General features: G+C 50.0%; 1 protein-coding gene across 1 annotated transcript in view; it reads left to right on the plus strand.

Moving 5' to 3' along the window:
- STX1A (syntaxin 1A) overlaps positions 1–21,830 on the plus strand; it is a 71,719-nt gene that overhangs the window by 5,023 nt on the left and 44,866 nt on the right. Inside the window, exons 2-3 of the mRNA XM_064729446.1 lie at positions 14,791–14,868; positions 16,165–16,264. Coding sequence (XP_064585516.1) covers positions 14,791–14,868; positions 16,165–16,264 — 178 coding nt within the window. The remainder of the gene's footprint in view (positions 1–14,790; positions 14,869–16,164; positions 16,265–21,830) is intronic.

Consider the following 21,830-nt stretch of genomic DNA (forward strand, 5'->3'; position numbering starts at 1 on the left):
AGGCACAGAGCCAGAGAGGCTCTTTGCTCAGGGAAAATGTGAAACCAGGCGACTGTGGAAGCACAAGGAGTAGAAAGTTTTGCTGAACTGAGAGAAAAGGAGAGAGCAGGGGGGACATGTCACAGGCTGCACCTCTGCCTGTGCCCCTGCCTGCAGTGGCCAGAACCAGAGCTGCTCGTGGGAATGTGTGTCATGAACATCTTTTCATGAAAAATCCTTTCTTTAAGATTTTTCCTCCTGAGGAGCTGAGAGGCCTCAGGAACAAAAATGTAAACAATAATTATCTGCTGCTGTGGAATGCAACAGGTGCATCTGTGATTGGTCTCATGGGGTTGTTTGTAATTAATGGCCAATCACAGCCCAGTGGCTTGGACACAGAGCCTGAGCCACAAACCTTTGTTATTCATGCTTTCTTTTCTATTCTTAGCCAGCCTTCTGATGAGATCCTTTTCTTCTATTCTTTTAGTGTAGTTTTAATGTAATATATATCATAAAATAATAAATCAAGCCTTCTGAAACATGGAGTCAGATCCTCATCTCTTCCCTCATCCAAAAACCCCTGTGAACACCATCACAGAATGTGGGCACTGCTTTTGCCCCCCAGATCAGGGAGCAGACCTATGGCTGTGAGCAGGGGACAGGCTGTGGCATTGGGTGTGTCATGGGCTCACAGAGAGGTTTGGCTTGGAAAGGGCCTTCACAGAGCATGTGGTTCCATGAGCATGAACACCTTCACTAGACCAGATTGCTCTGAGCCTTCTTCCAGTCTGACCTTGAACACTTCCAGGGGTGGGGCTGACACAGCAGACAGACTTCAGGATCCTCAGGTCCCACATGAGAGATGTTCTGAAACACCTTTCACCCTTTTTCAGTGATACTCTGAGTATTTTCCGTAGTGATGCAGCTGCTCTCCCATTGCAGGAGTGGTGGAAGTAGTGAGGGCAGCCCAGGACATCTGCTGGCCAAAAGCTTGGGGACATCCAGAGGAGATCAGGAAGTCCTTCTGCTCCATCAGCCCTGGAGAGCTCAGGCTCAGGAAAAGATTCCCCTCAGTTGCCAAAGAACCTTCAAAGAACTATATCATCCAGTCCTACTGTCTGGGGTTGGGGTATCTTCCACTAGAGCGGCTCTGACTGGTTGTAGAATTCTAAATCTCCTGCCCAAATTGTGCTCATTTGCTCCCATGCCAGCATGTTCTTTGTACAGGAGAAAATTCTTCCTCCCTGCTGCCTCCTCCTCCTCAGGCATCCACAGGCCCCTCAGGATATACCTCAGCACAGGGGACAGACCTGGCTGTGCAGCATCAAATATTGCTGCAGGGTGGGTCTGAACTTTGTGTTAACAGTGCAGTTTTCCAGATTCTAGGAAATACTTAGAGACCCAGGTTTCTTTTCATGGGAAATAACTAAAAATAAAGTTTTCTGCTCAGTGTTCTGTGGCCACTTCTGTGCTGCTGTACTTCTGCAGATGTGTGCTACAGGTTTTCCAGTATGAGCTCTGCCTTTTTCTCTGCCATTTCTGGTCTTCCATCAGGTTCTGTCAGACTTTGGGTTTGGGTATGAAATGACTGTTTTGGTTTTCCAGAGGATCTTTGCCTTTTGGGAGGATCAGTGGCTCACTGGGATGGTGCTGAGGTTCTTTTACAGGGTCTAGGCAAGAGCACCAAAGGAATGTCATTGAGCTTTCATGAGCATGTGAGCAGCCTGGTTTGGTGAAAGTGTCCCTGCCCAGGCAGAGGGTTGGACTGGAGCATCCTTGAAGGTCCATTCCAGACCAGTATTCCATGAGTGCCTGTTTGTAGGTGAGGTGGTGGGGTTTGCAGGGTAACCATTGTGTGGCCTGTGTTGATCCCACAGCCACTGGAATTGTGGTGCTGTCCCTGTCACCTTCTCTGCCTGAGGCTTCCCTTATTTTTTCTCTGGCAGCTCTGGTCTGCACAGGAGCTGTAACCATGATGATGCCACTTAGAGGGTGTTAAAAATTAATTTCAGATTATTTAAGTCTGTTTTTAAGCAAATCATTCTCCAGCCATGACTGTAAATTTATAAAGTGCTGGCTGTAAAGTCTGGGTGCTTTTCCAGAAGGTGATAGTGCTGTCCATGTTTCAGGAGGAGGTCAGTGAGTTCAGAGTTCAGCTCATTGCCCTCTCCAGGACTGGTGTCACCTCTGGCACTTGCTCTTCAGAGTTAAGGAGAATTTTACCCAATTGCTTTTAAAACTGAGCTTAAGAGTGATCATGGTTCTGATAAAAGGCTTGGACTTTGTGCCAGAGGCTGGGAATTGTTTTTCAGGAATGCAAGCAAGCACCTAAGGACAAAACTATTGGAAGTCATGTTCTTCCTTGCACTGTTAGTGTTGGAAATTGGAAACACCACCTGACTCATGCAGTTGTTGCTGAATGCTGAAGTCTTCTGTACCTTGGACTTTTATTCATAAGAAAAAGTTGTTAATGGGAAGGTATGGGCTGGTTTTAGTGAATATTAGAATTACAGAATTGCTTAGGTTAGAAAACCCCTCTAAGATCCAACTGTTTCCCCAGCACTAACCCCAAGTGCCACAACTACACATCTGTTAAATCCATTTAGGGATGATGATTCCACCCCTGCCCTGTGCCTGGGCTGGACAGCCCTTTCCATGGAGAAATTTTCACCAGTATCCAACTGAATTTGCCCTGGCACAACTTGAGGGCATTTCCTCTTGTCCTGTCCCTTGTTCTCTGGGAGCAGAGCCTGATCCCCACCTGGTTCCACCCTCCTGTCAGGGCATTGTAGACAGTGAGGTCCCCCCTGAGCCTCCTTTTCTCCAGGCTGAGCCCCCCCAGCTGCTCCAGACCCTTCCCCAGCTCCATTCCTTTCCCTGAACACCCTCCAGCATCTCCATGACCTTCTTGTTGTGAGGGGCCCAGACTGACCCCAGGATTTGTGGTGCCCCAGCAGTGTCCAGCACAGGGGGACAATCCCTGCCCTGGTCCTGTGACACTTTATTTCTGATACAAACCAAGTGCCATTGGCCTCTTGCCCGCCTGGGCTTGTTGTCATCTTATTGCAGGGGTTCCATACTGTTGAGTCCTTATCACAACAGTTTCACACCTTGGTGTTTCTCATGGACAGCTCCTCAGAGCGCTGACTCTTCTTCACAAAGCCACCAATTTATCCCAGTTCCCTTCCCAACCAGCCACCCCACTCTTTTATAGCATCTTCTTCTCACTGGTTACAGCTGTGGCCTGGTAAAGTCAGGCCTGCTCCTAATCCTTGATAATTGGCCCAGCTGCAACTCCTTAGGGGTAAGATTACTTTCTACACCATCTTTATTTTCTTACATTCTATCCCCCTGCATGGGTTTATGTTCAGCTACTGCTGGCCAGCACCCCAAGGCCTTTCCTGTCTTTTCAGTGGCTCTGCTCCCAGCCTGGAGCACTCCATGGGTTGTTGTTACCGTAGTGTTGAATTTGGCCTCATTAAATGTCACAGAATTGGCTTTGGCCCTTTGATTCAGCCTGTCCATATCCCTCCTGCCCTCCAGCAGGTCAGCATCTCACCCAGCTGGGTGTCTTCTGCTGAGGGTGCCTCAATCCCCTTGTCCATGTCATTGATGAGGGATTGGCCCCAGCACTGATCCCTGGAGAACACCACTGGTGCCAGGCTGCCAGCTGGATTATTGCTGGAATAGGGCACAGCTGAGTTTGGGGCCTGTGTGCCATGGAATGGCCAATTTATCCTGGTGCTCAGCTGTATTAGATGGTCTGCAGAAAGGGCTGAGGTGGTTTCAGGCATGGTTTTGGGTGGTTCAGCTCTTCAGGGTTCTCTCCTGGGGGCACACCCTCTGGCTGTGCTTATCCTTATCCTCAGCCTTGGCACCACCTCCCTGGAAACCTTCAAGAACAGGACTTCAGCCCTGCTTGAAGGGCTTCTTTTGGCTGCTGCAGATGCCTAAAGCAAACCCTGAAATGTGGGGAGGTCAGGGTGATGCCTCAGGCTTTAGCTTTTCTATTTTTCACATTCTGTGCTGCTTTAGTGTGTGGGTCTGGGCTGCATAATAGGGGATGGTGAGCTCTGTGCACAGAGCAGGGAGACAAAACAATTCCTGCTCTAGCTGGGGACCAAGGACAAATGATCCAGATCTCAGGCCCAGGAGCATAAATAAGGTGGGCTAAAGAGAGAAAAACAATGAGGATGGGACTGGATGGGCTAAAGCTACAATAAGCAAATGGACCAAAACTTATAAACATGTGAGACCCCATACCGGTTGTGCGTTTTGTGAACATTTTGGGTTGTGCTGCCCAAGGTGGATCCATTGAGGCCTCCTAATAAATCCCTACTTTGTTCTTTGGCTCTGTCTAGCCCCTCTTCTAGGCCAGCCTTCCCAAGGCTTGAAGGGCAGCCCCAAGGTGAGGGACTCATTTGTTGGGTGGGAGATCTGTGGGTGCCCTGCTCCTTGTCCAGGTGGAGGTGTGCTGAGCTGCCCTTGTGTTCCCAGACATTTGAGCATCTGTACCTTCTCCTGTGTGTCCTTTGGGCTCTGTGAGATGCTGAGATGTCCGAGCTGCTCAGTTGTTGTGACCTTGTCCTTCCTTGCACAGCTGCATGCCAGAATGAGCTGCCCTGGCAGCTCTCAGTGTCAGTGCCACTGGCCTTGGGGGTTTTTATATAGGGGACAAAGTGACTGCTGCTGGGTGTTGAACCCCTGTGTGTTGAGTTTGCAGGGTCCCCAGGACGAGGGAGGAATTGATGAGTCTGACTCCATGTTCTTAGAAGGCTAATTTATTATGATATGATATGGTATTATGCATTATATTGTATTATACATTATATTGTATATTATAGAGTATATGATATATAATATATAAATTATTATAAAGTATATAATATATAATATAATAATTATATTATACATTGTATTATACAATATATATATCATATATTACATACTGTATTATATATCATATACTATATAATATTTCATATTATATTTTCTATTATATATTATATATAGTATGTAATATAATATTTTATACCTATATCATATAATATCATATATTATATTATATTATGCTATACTAAAACTATACTAAAGAATAGAGAAAGGATACATCAGAAGGCATAACAAGAATGATAATGAAAACTCGTGACTCGCCAGAGTCCTGACACAGCTGGCTGTGATTGGTCATTAAGAAAAAACAATTCACATGTTGGATAAACAATCTCCAGCCGCATTCCAAAGCAGCAAAACACAGGAGAAGCGAAATCAGATAATTATTTTCTTTTTTGTCTGAGGCTTCTCAGCTTCCCAGAAGAAGAATTGTGGGCAAAGAGGGATTTTCAGAAAATGTGACAGTGACACCCATGTGCCACTCTGTGTGGGGACACAATCCCAGCCATGACCCACAGCTGCTCGGAGGCAGCCCCAGGAGCAGCCCGTGCACCCTGCCATGGCACAAAAAGAACATAATTTCACAAAGCAAGCCAAGCCCAGATGGCTGGGATCTCTTCAGCTGGGCAGAGCAGCACGGAGGTGTTGGTAAATACAAACAAACAGATGCAGCCTGGGAGTGAAGGCGTGCAGCAGCCTCCTCATTCAGGGATGAGCCCTTTCTGTGCTTCACTGGGTGGTCCCTGGGAGGGGGGTGGCAGCTGGGGTGGCTTCTCCTGTCCCTGCTGCTTTTGTGAGGCTCTGCTAGGGTGGGAGGCAGGCAAGGGCTTGCTGCCTCTTTGGACACAGAAATTTCCCAGGAAAATGTGCCAGCAGGGCTTGGCAGAGGGCTGTGTTGGGTTCAGGTGTGCCCAGCAGGGACTGAGCCCCATTGTTCCTCTGCCCTGCCTGCACCAGCTCCCTGGGCATGGTCAGATCCACCTGCAGCACTCACAGGAGAGGACAGGAACCTTGGGGCTGTGTGTGTGACACTGCTGGGGTGACACAGAGCTGGTTGTGCCCCTCACTGCCCACCCTGACAGGAACCTGGAGCTGTGTGTGGCACTGCTGGGTGACAGAGACCTGGCTGTGTGTGACCGTGTTCACAGGGGTCTTAGGATGAGGGAAGAGACAAGGATCTGACTCTATATTTTAGAAGGCTTGATTGATTATTTTATGATATATATTACATTAAAACTATACTAAAAGAATAGAAGAAAGGATTTCTTCAGAAGGTTAGCTAAGAATAGAATAGCAAAGAATGATAACAAAAGCTTCTGTCTCAGACAGAGTCCGAGCCAGCTGACTGTGATTGGCCATTAATTACAAACAACCTCATGAGACCAATCCCAGATGCACCTGTTGCATTCCACAGCAGCAGATAATCATTGTTTACATTTTGTTCCTGAGGCCTCTCAGCTTCTCAGGAAGAAAAATCCTGAGAAAAAGATTTTCCATAAAAGATGTCTGCCACAGTTGTGCCCTCACAGCCCCCCTTACAGGAGAGGAACCTGGGGCTGCCTGTGACACTGCTGGGGTGACAGCTGAGTGTGCCCCTCACTGCCCACCCTGCCAGCTCTGCTGTTTGCAGGAGACCAAGCACCAATTCTTTTCAGGTGTTCTGTGCTCCTTTGCCTCTTTCAGAAAGTGCTTGGAGAGGGAATGGGCTGGAATGAATTTGTTAGCACGTGCTGGTTACAAAACCTCAAAGTAGAGCCGGGATGCTCCAGGGTTCTGGATGTCTTCCCATCTGCTGCTCCTTTTTGTTAGGGATGGTATCACAGTTTGCTTCTGCCTCCACTTGGGATTTTGGCCCTTGTGGAGGGCACTGTGAAGCCTGTGAGGCTCCAAAAGCTGCCAGAGTGTGGGAATCCACAAAATCAGAGGGTTTAGGGAAAGCTGCAAAAGGCAGGCTTCAGAGACAGCAGAACTATGGTTAGAGCTGAGCAGTAGCCATGAGATTGGTCAGCAGAAAAATTATTTTAAAAGTAGAAAAGCAAGGGCAAATAGAACAATGGTCTGTGTATTAATGCTTCTCTATAATAACTCCCTAAGCTACAGAAAAGTTTATCTAGTGAGATATTAGGAAGTTTGAAGCTTAATAATGGAGCTCTGTGCATTGTGTTTTAGGGCTCACAAGCAGGTATTGTATTCAAAATAAGCAAGCATTGTTTAACCAAAGGTACATGTGCTTATAGTGACTGGATGGAACTACTGTCAGTGTGCTTTTGCTTTGTGTGATTGGTCAAAAATCTTATAAAATAAGTTATAACATTGAGTTTTTTAGCCTGCTGTCTAGATTGTGAGCTGCTGGCATCTTCCCATTGTCATAACCATGTTGTTGTCTTATATATCAAGAGTTCTATTATCATTATAGTGCATGGGTTCCATAGCAGCAGAGTTTTGTGCCTCCTTGATGTTTCTCACAGGCAGCTCCTCTAAGCACTGACTGTTCCTGGTCCTCACAGCAGTCATCATCTACTCCAGATCCCGCCAATCCACTCTTTTATACCACTGTTCTTATTGGCTACAGGTGGAGCCTGTTAACATCAGGCCTGCTCCTAATCTTTAGTAATTGGTCCAGTTGCAACTCACTGGGGGATAAGATTACATTCTATACCACCTTCATATACCCATACTGTATTCCTCTACACCATGTAATGAGACTGATACTGGAAAATCAAACAGCTCAAGGCAGTTCCCAGCAGTGCCATCCCGTTGGTGATTTGTGCAGAGACCCCACCTGGTGATACTGGAGGAGCTCTGGGTGCCCTGCCCTCCCCATCCAGCCCCTGCTGCTCGATGGCACTGAAGGGCAGCAGCTCCCAGAGCCATTCCAGCTCCAGGACAGGGCCCACATGGTGCCACTGCTCAGCCTCTGGTGGACTGGAGAAATAAAAACCTTACAAAAGAAGGGTTATCCTCACCCACCCTGTGTGGGGGCAAAGCCTGGAAGCCCTGGGTCCTTGGTGCTGCCTGGCAGGGCCTGAGGCAGAGGTGAGGGGCACTGGGAGGATGCTGTGCCTGGCACTGTGAGTTCCCAGGCTGTCACAGACATCTTTTATCAAAAATCCTTTCCTTAGGATTTTTCCTCCTGAGAAGCTGAGAGGCCTCAGGAACAAAATGTAAACAATGATTATCTGCTGCTGTGGAATGCAACAGGTGCATCTGTGATTGGTCTTGTGTGGTTGTTTGTAATTAATGGCCAATCACAGTGAGCTGGCTCGGATACAGAGCCCGAGCCACAAACCTTTATCATTCTTTCTTTTTCTATTCTTAGCTAGCCTTCTGATGAAATCCTTTCTTCTATTCTTTTAGTATAGTTTTAGTGTAATATATATCATAAAATAATAAATCAGCCTTCTGAAACATGGAGTCAGATCCTCATCTCTTCCTTCAACCTGAGACCCCTGTGAACATGGTCACACCAGGCTGGGGAATTGTTTGCTGCTTGTGCTGAGCAGCACCTGCAGGTAGTTTTGACTGGGACAGGAGCTTTCTATGTGACTTTGGAAACCTGGGGTGCTCACAGCTGGGATGCATGAAGCCAAAACACTGTTATGTTTCCTTTCAAAACACGTTTCTTTTGTTGTTGTTTCTTTTTTTAAAGTTTTGGGCTCATTCCTACTTTTGTACTAGAATTAATCATGGGAGGACACCTTTTGGGGTAGAGCAGTGAGGGCCAGGGTGGAGGGAGCTGCAGGGAGCAGCTGATCCATCAGTGCTGCTCTTCCTGCATCCCCTCTGGCTCCAGTCCAAGGCACCCATCAGTGGATGTGGCTGCTGTGTGTGGCCCAGGGCTGGGGTGGTGGGGTGGGATGGGATGCTGTGCCTGACACAGGGGTGAGGATGGCACTGAGGGTGTTCCCAGTGACGTGGCTTGCACAGATGGTGCCCTTCTCCAGCCCGGAGTGACAAGTGACATGTGCCCTCCTGACCAGCAGGCTCCATCTGTGTAATTTCCTCTTCATGGGGCTTCTGGCTGGGCTCTGTGCTGCTCCCCCTGTCCAGTGCCTGCCCTAAATAACATCTCTGTGCCTGTCCCTCAGCCTCTGTGCTCCCAGGAGTGCTGTACCCTCAAGCATGAGTGCCTCTGGCAAGGCTGTGTGTCCCCTTCCTGCAGGATTTCGGTCCAGATAGGACCAGGCAGGGATGTGGCATCCTCTGTGCAATGAGGAAGGCCTGTTTTGGATGTGGAAGGGACAAGTAAGAGGTGACAGGGACAATAACATCTTGGCAGGCACTCTGCTCTCCTGCTGCTCTTCCTCTGCTGCCAGTCCCTGGCCTTCCTGGTTTCTGTGCAAGTCTTCATTTAAAATTAACAGTGGGAATACTCTGCTCATAGCCTTCAAAAAGGGGCTCAGAATTCTGGCAAATTGAGATCCTGCCAGAATGATGGCAAAAAATAAATGCTGGATAGGCTTGTGGGGAGGTTGTGTTGAAGGTTTTTCTGTACAAGGCTGCAGGGGCTGACTGGTGCTTCCCATCCAGTTCCACCCTCTGCATGGGCAGGGACACCTTTCACTGGTCCAGGTTGCTCCAAGCCCTGTCCAGCCTGGCTTTGGGCACTGCCAGGGATGGGGAAACCACGGCTTCTCTGGGCACCCTGTGCCAGCCCCTCTTGGTCTGATATTTTCCCCCATGTCCAGCCTCACTCCACCCTCAGACCAACACCATTGTCCTGTGCTGGGACAGAGCTGGAGGCAGCTCCAGGGTGACTCAGAGCAGAGGGGGAACATCCTCTCCTCTTGCACAGACTGCTGAGGATGAGCCCTGGGGATATTTGTCTTTCTGTGCTGCCAGTGCCCATGGCCAGGGCAAGCCCCATTTGTCACCCAGCAGAATCCCCCGATCCATGCTCCTTTCCTTTACTCCTTCCTGAGGATGCCCATCCTGTTGGGTGCATGGTGACGCAGCAGGAGCTGCAGGCAGGACAGGTGTCCCTCCATCTGGGAGTGGTGTGGATGTCCTTGTCCCTGACAGGGAGAGGCTTAGGAGATGAGGGAATAAAGATCCCCTGTCCTGTAAACACACATCCAGGATGTCACTCTGGTTTTTTAAGATTTTCTAAGCCTTCTGATGTTGACATTCTTGTAGCGAACTTTCTCACACACTTTCTGTAAATAACTCATTGTTTTGCATTCCTTTATGGAAGAAGAGAAAGTTGATGGACTGTTGGTTTGTCCAGTGTCATTGGAGAGGTGGCACTGTCACCCTCCAATGCACTGTCACTCTTGGAACACTATAAATGTTGGAGTCAGAAAATAAACTTCCCTTTTTCTTCACCTTGAGAACAGCAGTGTGTGCACTTGTGTTCTTTCGTGTCCTATAACAACACCAGGGTGGTGCTTGCATTGGCAGGTGCATCTTCCATCACTCCCAGTGTGTGTCCCCAGGGTCTGTTGGCATTTTCCAGCATCCTGGGGGGTGTAGGTGGGGGTCTGTGTGTTACTGCCCATCCAGTGGGCTCTCAGTACCACCCACCAGAGTGTGTGATGCTTCAGAGCTGTTGGTGCTTAAAATCAAGCACAGCACCAACCTGGCAGGCATGTGTGATGTGTAAGTGGAATGTGAACATGGGTGGTACTTGTGTCTCTGCAGCAGAGCTCTGTCCATGCATTCCTGGCTTTAGGATATGGCTCTTTGTGACCTCCTCGATGGTGAGCCCTCCTGCCATGTGCTGGGGGAATGCTTGGGATGCTCTGGGAGCAATGGAGCACATGTGGGCATTGCTCTGGAAGCAGCTTTTGACTCCAAGTGGAGCTGAGCTTACAGCCAGGCTTGGTGCTGGCTGAAGGGGTGGCACTGGGGCTGGGACAGTGACAGCTGTCACCGTGCTCAGATGGTTTGTGTAGGAGTAATGGGGGCAGGACGGTGGGGATGGATGGAGAGCAGAGATCTCTGCAGCCAGGTCTGGAACTTGGGGTTTATTGCAAAGGGCCTGGGTGCAGGGCCCTGCTGGGAGCTGCCAAACACAGCTCAGAGCAGGGCCCAGAGAAGAGAGGGGGAGAGAGGATGAGAGGGTGAGAGAGTAGGAGGGTAAGAGAGCAAAAGGGGTGAGAGAATAAACAGGGTAAGAGAGCGAGGTTCTCGTTACAATACCATAAATCTTCTTCTGTGCTGAATATTCTCATTCTTACTATCCAATCTAGTACAAGATACAAATCTTACAGCATGTACATACAGCCTATAAGAATCACTACATTATCACACTGTGTTACATTTTAAACCCTAAAAACTCCTCTTTGGGCCCCTTCTGCCAAGCTGCAGGGTCTGCTCTGACCCTTGGGCCTGTCTGCAAGCAGAGGGTGTTGTTCCATCAAAAGGGGATCACCTTCAGCAGCCACACCATTGTTTTCCAGTTGTTCAGTAACTGAGGGATCTCAAAGCTTGCTTTCATTTCAATCTCACTTATAGTTTCCATATTCTCAAAATCTTTTGCCAGACAATCATATTTATAAGGCTTTCCTGTTTCATCTTCCCCAGCAGTTTGGAGCAGTGGTGACACCGGCCAGGGGAGGGACTGGGCTGCCTGGTGGCACTGGCACACAGGAAGGATTTAAAAGAGCTCATGGCCAAACCCTGCCCCTGGCTCCAGGGAGGTGTGGGAGGGTTGGATGTGCTCCTGTACCCAGCTCTGCCCAAGCCTGAGCTGTGCTCTGGCTCTCCATGCTGCACTGACACTGCTGAAGGGATTGGGAGAGGCTGTGTGCACCTGCTGGGAGCAAACTGCAGAATTTTGGAAGCAAAAAGCTTCAAGTTAAAAATGCAGGGACTGTGCAGCCTCAGCCTGTCCCAGCACACAGGGAGCCAGTGGCACCAGTACAGTGACTGTCCCTGGGCTGGGCACTGCTGAGGCACCTCAAACCATGGGGCAGGAAGGTATTGAGGGGCTGGAGCATGTCCAGAGAAGGGAACAGAGCTGGGGAAGGGTCTGGAGCACCAGGAGGGGCTGAGGGAGCTGGGGCAGCTCAGCCTGGAGAAAAGGAGGCTCAGGAGGAACCTTCTTAACTCTCTACAGCTCCCTGACAGGAGGGTGGGGCCAGGTGAGGGTCACTCTTTTTTCCCAGGTTATCAAGTGGAAATGGCCTCGAGCTGCTCCAGGGAAGGTTTAGGTTGGATATTAAGCAAAATGTCTTCATGGAGGGGTTGTCACAGCCAGGAGCAGGCTGTGCAGGGCAGTGGTGGAGTCACCATCACTGGAGGGATTTAAATGGACCAGCCCATCCCCAGGCTGGAGCTTTGGCCATGCCCCAGCCTCACTGTGCCAGCAGCTCCTGGCCTCAGTGGCTGTGCCACAAAGGGGCACAATTTCAGACTTTAGGGCACAGTTTTCTGTGCCCATGGAGTGATGGGTAAGAGCAGCACCATGGCTGCTCTTCCTTGTTAGGGTGAGATTTTCACCAGAATTGGGGGAGCTCTCTGATCACAAAGGTAACCATGAATGGGATAACTGTGTGGGAGTGAGTTACCTGTTGTAGTGAGGTAGAAAAATCATAAAGAAAGGCTTCATAAAATCAAACCTTCCCTCCTAAAATCAGTGGCTGGCCTTGTCAGGCTCTTTCCAAGTTCCCATGTGAAAGCAATCCTGGTGTGAGCAGTTTGTTAACATAACAATCTGTTCCTGGGTGAAAGACAACTTGTACCTGTATAAACTGTTTTTACACCTTAGATAGAAAAATGAAAAGTATCTCTCACAAACTTTTCCTGTATGTACACGCTGGGGATTTGAGTGTGTTTGAGACCAATCAATAGAGGGTAACAATTTGTTACTGACCAATAATTAATTAACAAGAAAGCTACTGACCAATTGGAGTCACACACGAGGTCTGTAAAACTGTATATAAAGGAGTTATGTGAATAAAGAGGGGGATTTTTCCACCATGAAGAAAATGGAGTCCATGTGATTTATTCCATTAGTTACCCAGGCAAAAAGTGCCACAAGTGGTGGCAAGGCTGAAAGCTGAGTTCTGCAGATGATTCCACCCAAGTCAGTCACTGTAGGGTGGAAAGACAATTTTAGGGGGTAGGATGGATATTTTATCTGGCATATTTCTAAGTAAGAGGGCTCTCTCTGGAGTCTGTAGTGGCTGTCTCTCTGCAGAATGCAGAGGGGCCATGGGGTGGTGTGTAACTGCAATCATCATGAGATGAGCAGAGGCAGTCCAGTTTTAATAAATCTCCATTCCACTGGCTTCTTCTCTCTTGTAAAGATGGAGTGAGAGGAAACTTTCCCAACCTGTTAATTTTCCATTTCCCTCCGTCGTGTAACTGCTTTGGATGATAATCTTTTAAATGTCTCCTTATGTGCAGGACTGTAATTTTTCCTTCCCTTGAGAGCTTGCAGCCCCCGCCTTGCTGGGACAGGAGGTGTTTTCATCTCTGGTGACAATGACACACATGCTTCTGCAGACAAGGACAACCCCTCATTTGCCTGCTGTGACTTTACTAGTTCTGCTGTCTTATCTGTTTGCTCCCACCTTTCCTGCACTCTGCAGCACTCCTTTTATTTCCCCATCACAGCATCCCTTGTGTTTACCATCATGGCATCCCTTATGTTCTCCTGACATGGCATTCCTCATGTTTTTTCCCATTGCAGCATCTCTCACTTCCTAGTGCAGCTTTCCTCGTGTTTCCCACTGCAGCTTCCCTCCTGCTTTCTCCCGTGGCAGCATTCCTTGTGTTTCCTGTGACAGCATCCCTCATGTTTCCCATGACAGCATCCCTCGTGTTTTCCCATCATGGCATCGCCCAGGCTTTCTCCTGTGGCAGCATTCCTTGTGTTTCCCATGGCAGCATCCTTCATGTTTTCCTGTCACAGCATCCCTCGTGCTTTCCCATGGCAGCATCCCTCTTGTTTTCCTAGTCCAGCATTCCTTGTGTTTCCCATGGCAGCATCCTTCGTGTTTTCCTATCACAGCATCCCTCGTGCTTTCCCATCACAGCATCCCTCTTGTTTTCCCAGTCCAGCATTCTTTTTGCTTTCCCAGTCCAACATTCCTTGTGTTTCCCATGGCAGCATCCTTCGTGTTTTCCCATGGCAGCATTCCTTGTGTTTTCCCATCACAACATTCCTGGTGTTTTCCTATCACAGCATCCCTCATGTTTTCCCATCACAGCATCCCTCATTTTTCCCATTATAGCATCCCTCTTGTTTTCCCATCACAGCATCCCTCTTGTTTTCCCAGTCCAGCATTCATTGTGCTTTCCCAGTCTAATATTCCTTGTGTTTCCCAGTCCAATATTCCTTGGGTTTCCCCATGGCAGCATTCCTTTTGTTTTCCCATCACAGCATTCCTTGTGTTTCCCATCACAGAATCCCTCATTTTTCTCATGATAGCATCCCTCTTGTTTTCCCAGTCCAATATTCCTTGTGCTTTCCCATGGCAGCATTCCTTGTGTTTCCCATCACAGCATCCCTCATCTTTTCCCATCACAGCATTCCCTGTGTTTCCCAGTCCAGCATCCCTCATGTTTTCCATCATTTCCCTGCCTCGTGCTTTCCCACCCCACCCTGGTGTTTCCCATGGTGGAATCTGTGCTGTTTCCCATTCCTGCTCCTTGCAGAGCTGGTGAGCTCACACAGGGTGCCCTGGGAGCTCCCCCTCCTTGGCTGTGGGGTGTCCTTGGCTGTGTCCATGCTGTGCCATGGCTGCTGTGGTGTTTTGGCCATCCCTCCCAGCTGGATGTGGCTGTTCTCTGCTCTCCCAGAGTCCTGGGGGCTTGGAGTGGCAGTGCCTGGGGCGTTCCCCACTCTGCCCCAGCTCCTTGGAGCAGGTCAGCACAGGAGAAGGGGAAGGTTCCTCACAGGAGCTCTGAAATAGGGCTGGGAGCTCTGCAGGAAGCCCTGGCTGATGCCTCTCTCTCTCCGTGTTGTTTCAGGCCAAGGACAGTGATGATGATGATGAAGTCACCGTCAGTGTGGACCGGGACCGTTTCATGGATGAGTTCTTTGAGCAGGTGAGAGCTTTGTTCCTCCAGTGTGGCTTTGAGGCTGCTTCAGACCTTTCTGCTGGCACCAGGGTGGGTTGTGGATGCTCCAGGCTCCCTGTGCCCACTGGGGATGGGGATGAAGGTCCTGGTGCTGCTCAGCTGATGCTCAGGGTTGTGCTGAGTGCTGAACATCCTTGCACACCTGAGGCTGTGCTGCCCTGTGGATGTTTCCCTGCTCCTCCAGAACCCAGGCCATGGGAGCAGGGAAGCCTCACACCCAGCTCTCAGGCCTTTCCCCAGAGCACCTCTGCAGAGCAGAGCAGCAGTCTCTGCATGGATCATGGATTTAATTTTGTGCCTCCTGTTCCCAAACAAGAGGTTGTCTTCTGGCATGTGGGTGGCTGTAAGATCTGCTTGCTGATTTTTAGCACACCCTTAGCATGGCATGTGTGTGGGGGGTGTTAAAATGGATCTGTGCAGGCAATGGAGTGGGAACTGGGATAAATCTGATGTGCAGGTGGAGGAAGATGAGCAAAGGAGTGGTGTGAGCCCAAGGAGAAGGCTGAGTTAGAGGGTGAGCAGCCTGGCAGGTGGAGAGCACAGGAGAGGTTTCCCCTCTTGGGCAGTGCTGGTGTCTTGCTGTAGCACAGAAGGACAGGGAAAATGCCAAAATGGATCTTTGGGAAAATGTGGAATGGGGGGTGAGGATCAAATTGGGCATTTCTGGAGCTTTTTTGTGGAGCAAGGAGCCATGGGAGACTGAGCCATCACCAGCCTGGCTTGTGCAGTCTCAGCAGTGCTCTGCCAGTGGCACAGAGTCTGGGGATCATTCTGCTGCTGATTTATATAAATCCCAGAAGTTTCTCACAAATGAGAAAATGCCAGAATGGATCTTTTGGAAAATGTGGCCTTGTTGGAATGAGGGGTGAGGATCAAATTGGGCATTTCTGGAGCTTTTTTATGGAGAAGGAGCCATGGGGTCTGAGCACTACCTGGCTTGTGCAGTCTCAGCAGTGCTCTGCCAGTGGCACAGAGTCTGGGGATCATTCTGCTGCTGATTTATATAAATCCCAGAAGTTTCTCAGTGTATCACAAAGAATCCAGGACATACAGTCTGTATTACACTGCTGTGACTCAGAGCTGGCTGGTGGGATGAAGAAGGGCTGATTCCACAGTTCCAAACTGGAAAATATTTATCCAGGAGGATGTTTGCTGTGATTCAGACATGTCATGGCTGCTTTGGAATAGGGTATAATAATCCCTTCACTTTCCAAGAGTCCAGGTTCTGTCACAGACCACCTGTCTTGTTGTCTCACTTCACAGGTGGAAGAAATTCGAGGCTTCATTGATAAAATCTCGGAGAATGTGGAAGAAGTGAAAAGGAAGCACAGTGCCATTCTGGCTTCCCCCAACCCCGATGAAAGTGAGTGGGCCCCGTGTGTCCTGTGTGTCCTGTGTGCCCTGGTGGGTGGCTGGGGCCAGGCACAGTCCCCTGGGTCTGCAGGTGGTGCTGAGGGAGGGCTTGGGCTGGCCTGGTGACTGAGTGGTGGCTTTGAGAGCTGGAGAGGTGGTGAGAGCCCAGTGAGGGGATTTCTGCAAGGCTGGGGCAGTGTGGAGGCTGGCAAGAGCAGTGGCTGTTTCTGTGCTGGTTGTCTTGCCCTGGGCTGCCTGGGAAAGAGGAGTGGATCCTTATCCCAAAGAGTGGATAAAGCAGAACAGACCAAGTGTCACCTGCTTGGGCCCACAAATGTCACAGCTCCTGTTTGAGCCAGAGGTGGCAGCTGGAACCGTGCATCTCTGTCCTGGGGACAATTTATTGCTGTCTGGTCAAAGAGTTTATCCCTTCCAGATCTCTTCCTTCCAGAGAAAAGGTTTGCTGCCAGGAGCTGGAGTTGGGGATTTGAGCACCCAAAGGGTGTCAGCATTTGGGTGTCTGGGGGATCTGGCAGTGTTAGAACTGTGCATGCTGTGGTCCCCAGAGCTGGCTGGGGGGTGGTGAGGCCAGCAGAGGCTTTCCAGCTCCAGTGTCTGCACAGCCCTTACTGTGGAATGGCTGGATCTGAGGGCTGAGCCCTGCAGGGTGTGTTGGAGCCTGCCCAGGCTCACCTGCTGAGGGGCAGCCCTGGAACAGCTCTGTTGCCCCAAGCTCCACCCTCAGGGTGACACTGAGCCCAGGTGGGTCCCCTCTGTCCCCCTCCATCATCATGCTGGTGTCACTGGGGTGTTGGATGCTCCAGGCCACTGTAGCCCTCATTTTGGCAGAGGTGTTGCTTCCATGGGCTGAGCACTGCTTGTGTAATTTATAGAGGCTGGAAAGGTGAGACCAGGTCCCCTCTGCTCATCTACCCTCTTCCCATCCATTTCTCACTTGCCAGTGCAATTCCATGCCTGCTTGTGGAGTTCTGCTTGGAGGTCCCAGTAGGGTCCCCACACACACATTACCCTTCATCCATGTCAAATCAGTGGATTTTGTAATTACTTTAAAGGAATGGCTCTCCTAAATTATCTCAGGCTCCCCTCTCCTGGCAGCTGCTCCTCAGCTAAAATTTCCTTGGCCAAGCCTGGAATTGAGGGATTTTCTCAAGGGAGTTCCTATGTCTCAGGCTGTTGCTCAATCATCCTCCAGGCCCTGTGCTCTCACTGTGAGATGTTGCAGTGTTCCTGCTGCTCTGCTCCTGGCTGCTGCACTGGCATGGGGTTCACTTGGGGCTGCAAAGGCCACTCATGGCCTAAAAGCACAATCATCTATTTAAAAGTCTGAGATCTGCAGTGAACAAGATGTGCTGACATTCCCATGACTTCCAGAAGCATCCAGGACCTTGGAAGTGCTCCTGGTTTTACAGCATTCTTTTGCCTTGGTATTGTGGAGAATTGAGTTTGTTCATCAAGAATTGTTTGGACAGGAAGAGAGGAGCCACACATTGATCTGAAAGCAGTGATTTGTGGCATTGTGGTGTGCTCAGGAGGTGTGGTAGGGCTCAGCAGTGGACAGACTCAGAATCACAGAGTGCTTTGGGTTGGAAGAGAGCTTCAGAGATCATCCATGGGCAGGGACACCTTAAATCTACACCAGTGGACCATTTGCTCCAAGCCCTGTCCAATGTGCTCTTGAGCACTTCCACATCTTCTCTGGGCAGCCTTTGCCAGCCCCTCCTCACCCTCACAGTCTGACATTCCTTCCCCATGTCCAATCTGACCCCACTGCCCCTTGTCTCAGCCCTTGGACCATTCTGGTGGCCACCTCTGCTCTGCCAGGGCATTGTCTGTGCTGGCAGCCTCACCTCCACCCTCCTGTGCTCCTGAACCCACAGAGAACCTGCTCATTAATGCAGATTGGTAACCCAGGGCTGTGAATTTATTGAGATTAATTTGGAAATTCAGAAACACGTTCCCACAAGGCATGGCAGTGGGATGGAGACAAAGGACACCAAAATGTAGGTTGTGAGAGGCTAATTCTGGGATGTGCTCACTGGGGTTTGCTGTTTAACAGGGCAGGGAGTGACACCTGGGATGGACATCAGGGCAAGATGTTGCTCCCTGCAGGGATTTGGGATGCTGGAACAGCACCCTGCTTATTCTTAGTGATCTCCAAGTACTTTAGCATCATGTGGAAGATGCAATGAGGGGAAATGTTCCTACAGGAAATAAGAGAATGTCACGGACTTCTTATCCTTGTCTGGAGGCACATGTGCTGTGCAGCTTGGGTTGGTGTGGGTGTAGCTTTTCCATCACAGATAAAAACTCCTTCAACACCACCAGCAGGTCCCTCCTGGAGCTGGAGGACTTTGGGATGGGGCTTTAGATGGACCAGAGTGGGCTGGTGGTCTGGGAGATGTTTGGGCAGTGCTTGGGGTTGCTGTTGCAGGGATGGATGCAGAGGTGTGTGGTGGCTGCTGGTGAGTAGGTGCATTCTCAGGGTCAGTGATGGGAGAGAGGGACTCTGTGACCGTGTTCACAGGGGTCTCAGGTTGAGGGAAGAGATGAGGATCTGACTCCATGTTTCAGAAGGCTTGATTTATTATTTTATGATATATATTACATTAAAACTATACTAAAAGAATAGAAGAAAGGATTTCATCAGAAGGCTGGCTAAGAATAGAAAAGGAAAGAATGATAACAAAGGTTTGTGGCTCGGACTCTGTCCGAGACAGCCAGACTGTGAGTGGCCATTAATTGGAAACCTGCAACATGGGCCAATCACAGATGCACCTGTTGCATTCCACAGCAGCAGATAATCAATGTTTGCATTTGTTCCTGAGGCCTCTCAGCTTCTCAGGAGAAAAAACTCTAAGGAAAGGATTTTCCATAAAAGATGTCTGTGACAGGACTCCATGGGCACAATCCCACTGGAATCTGCTTTTTAGGTGGCTGTGCTCAGGCAGATGCAGCCCCTTGGTGTTCTTTGTTTGCAGGATCAGGTGAGGTCCAGTGTCTGTGTGAGACCTGGATTTGTGTCTGTGTGAGACCTGGACCTGCCCAGCGTGCGGAGGTGCAGGATCCATGGAGGGGCTCATCCTTCCCTTCCTGCTGATCCCTCTCCTGGCTGCACAGACTGCTTTTGGATCTGCCTTGCCCCTGCTGCCAGGGTTTATTTTGGAGCCCAGTGGGTGGGGAGCTGGCTGGCTTTGCTCTGAGGCAGGCAGGTGACAGCCTGTGGTTCCAGCAGGTTCAGTCTGGCTGAGGGGCACTGGAGGGTCTCCCCACCCAGTGGGCAGGGTCATGTTGGGACTGGGTGGGCTTGGAAACCTGAGGGGCTGTGTTCCTCCTTGGGCTGGGGCCATCACACCAGGTTTAAGTCACAGCTCCTGGTAAACCCATTCCTAAAATCCTTCCTGGTGAGTGCTGCGGCTGTTGCTGCTCCTGGCACTGCCATCAGCTGCTCCTGCTTGGTCCTTGGTGCAGGCCACATCCCAGAGGAGGTGGCCAATGCCACAAATCACTGATTTCAGATCAATGTGTGGCTCCTCTCTTCCTGTCCAAACAATTCTTGATGAACAAACTCAATTCTCCACAATACCAAGGCAAAGGAACACTGTAAAACAAAAGCAGGAGCACTTCCAAGGTCCTGGATGCTTCTGGAAGTCATGGGAATGTCAGCACATCTTGTTCGCTGCAGATCTCAGACTTTTTAAATAGATGATTGTGCTTTTAGGCCATGAGTGGCCTTTGCAGCCCCAAGTGGACCCCATGCCAGTGCAGCAGCCAGGAGCAGAGCAGCAGGAACACTGCAACATCTCACAGCCAGCAAGCAATGAAATCACATTTGCTGTTTCCCTGGAGTGGTCAGGAGGGGTTCTGTGCCATTCCTCTTCTCTGAGCACGGCATCCCTCCAGTGGCAGTGCTCCTGTGTCTCCAGCACTGGGTTATGTAACACAGCTGTCTGCTCCATGAATTGCCTCTGGGAACTGAAATCTTCAGATCCCAACTTGTGTCTCTCAGCCTGTCAGCTCAGCCCATCTCTGCAGGCTTTGGGAGGCCCAGTAAATACTTCAGACCTGGGAGCAGGTCCATTCCAGCTGCACCAGCACAGAAGGGGAGGTTCACTTCCATGGGGGCTTGACTTCCAGCTTCATCATTTTGGCTGTGCAGGCTCAGGGTGGTGGTGTTCAACACCAGGGCACAGGTGACTTTGTTCAGCCTTTCTGGCTGCTGGGAGCTCCTTGGAGAGTGGCCCCTGTTATTCCTAGCAGACCATTTTCTGGTGGAGAGATGTGTCAGGTAGGCAAGGAGACAAACTGTAGCTGCTCACCTCTGTCTGATGCTGTTGAGGTGTGGTGGTGTTCACAGGGGTCTGAGGATGAGGGAAGAGATGAGGATCTGACTCCATGTTTCAGAAAGCTGATTTATTATTTTATGATATATATTACATTAAAACTATACTAAAAGAATAGATGAAAGGATTTCATCAGAAGGGTGGCTAAGAATAGAAAAAGAATGATAACAAAGGCTTGTAGCTCAGACTCCCTGTCCAAGCCAGCTGACTGTGATTGGCCATTAATTAGAAACAACCACATGAGATGCCCCAGTCTGTGCTGGCCCTGGGAATTGCCCTGATCCATTTGCAGGACTTTGCCCTTGGCCTAGCTGGCTGTCAGGTTTTGGAGTGGCTTTGATGGACATTAAATTGTGAGGCCCAGGGAGGCTGGATGGTTCCCACAGCTCCTGCAGTGGGACTGAGGACACAGCAGTGCCCTGGTGATGTCCTGGTCCTCAGCAGGGTGGGCAGGGCATGGTGTGGCAGCAGAGCACAGCAGAGCAGCCACCCAAGGGACAGTGAGAGTGTGGCTCTCAGCATCTCTGTGTCCTGCTTCCCCTCTCCAGGCAGTCCCAAGGGAGTGTTCTCAGCTGTCCTGTGTGTGATGTAGAGACTGGAGGGGTGTTTGCTGCAGGTATGGGGGTTCCTCTGCCCACTGGGGGTGTCCAGGATCTCCCAAAGTGTCTGCCACCCCTCACTGGGCCTGGCCATCCCCAGCAGTGTGGTGCTGATGCCACCCCTGGCCCTTCTGGCAGTGCCTCACTGAGCTTGGGTTGCCTCAGGTGGCTCTGTCCTGCCCCTGTGTCACACAGATGCTTTGTCACCCTTGCAGACACTGCTCCAGCTCCTTCTTGGAGCAGTTTTGTCTCTCCTGCCTGTAATCCTTGTTGAAGGGCCTCTCTAGGACATACCCTCCAGTGACCTTCTCATTTCCAGCCTGAGTCTCTTTACAATCGATTTACACACCAATGTCAGCCCAGGAACAAATACATTTGCTTAAGGAGCTGTTTGCCCTTCTGGCTTCATCCTGGCAGGTCACCACAGCAGCTCAGGTGTTTTGTGTGGGCTTTGCACAACCCCAGCCTTCCCAGGCCCCTGCACCTGCCCCAGCTCTGGTTTTAATGAGGTGGATACCCCAGGTTTTGACCCAACTGCTGCTCAGTGTTTTTTGAGCTTTTCAGGCTGAGTTTCCCTTCACTTTCCCTGTGGGATCTGGGATCTGTCTGTGTGGGA

Source organism: Zonotrichia leucophrys, chromosome 19, assembly GCF_028769735.1.
Source record: "Zonotrichia leucophrys gambelii isolate GWCS_2022_RI chromosome 19, RI_Zleu_2.0, whole genome shotgun sequence".
NCBI lineage: Eukaryota > Metazoa > Chordata > Aves > Passeriformes > Passerellidae > Zonotrichia > Zonotrichia leucophrys.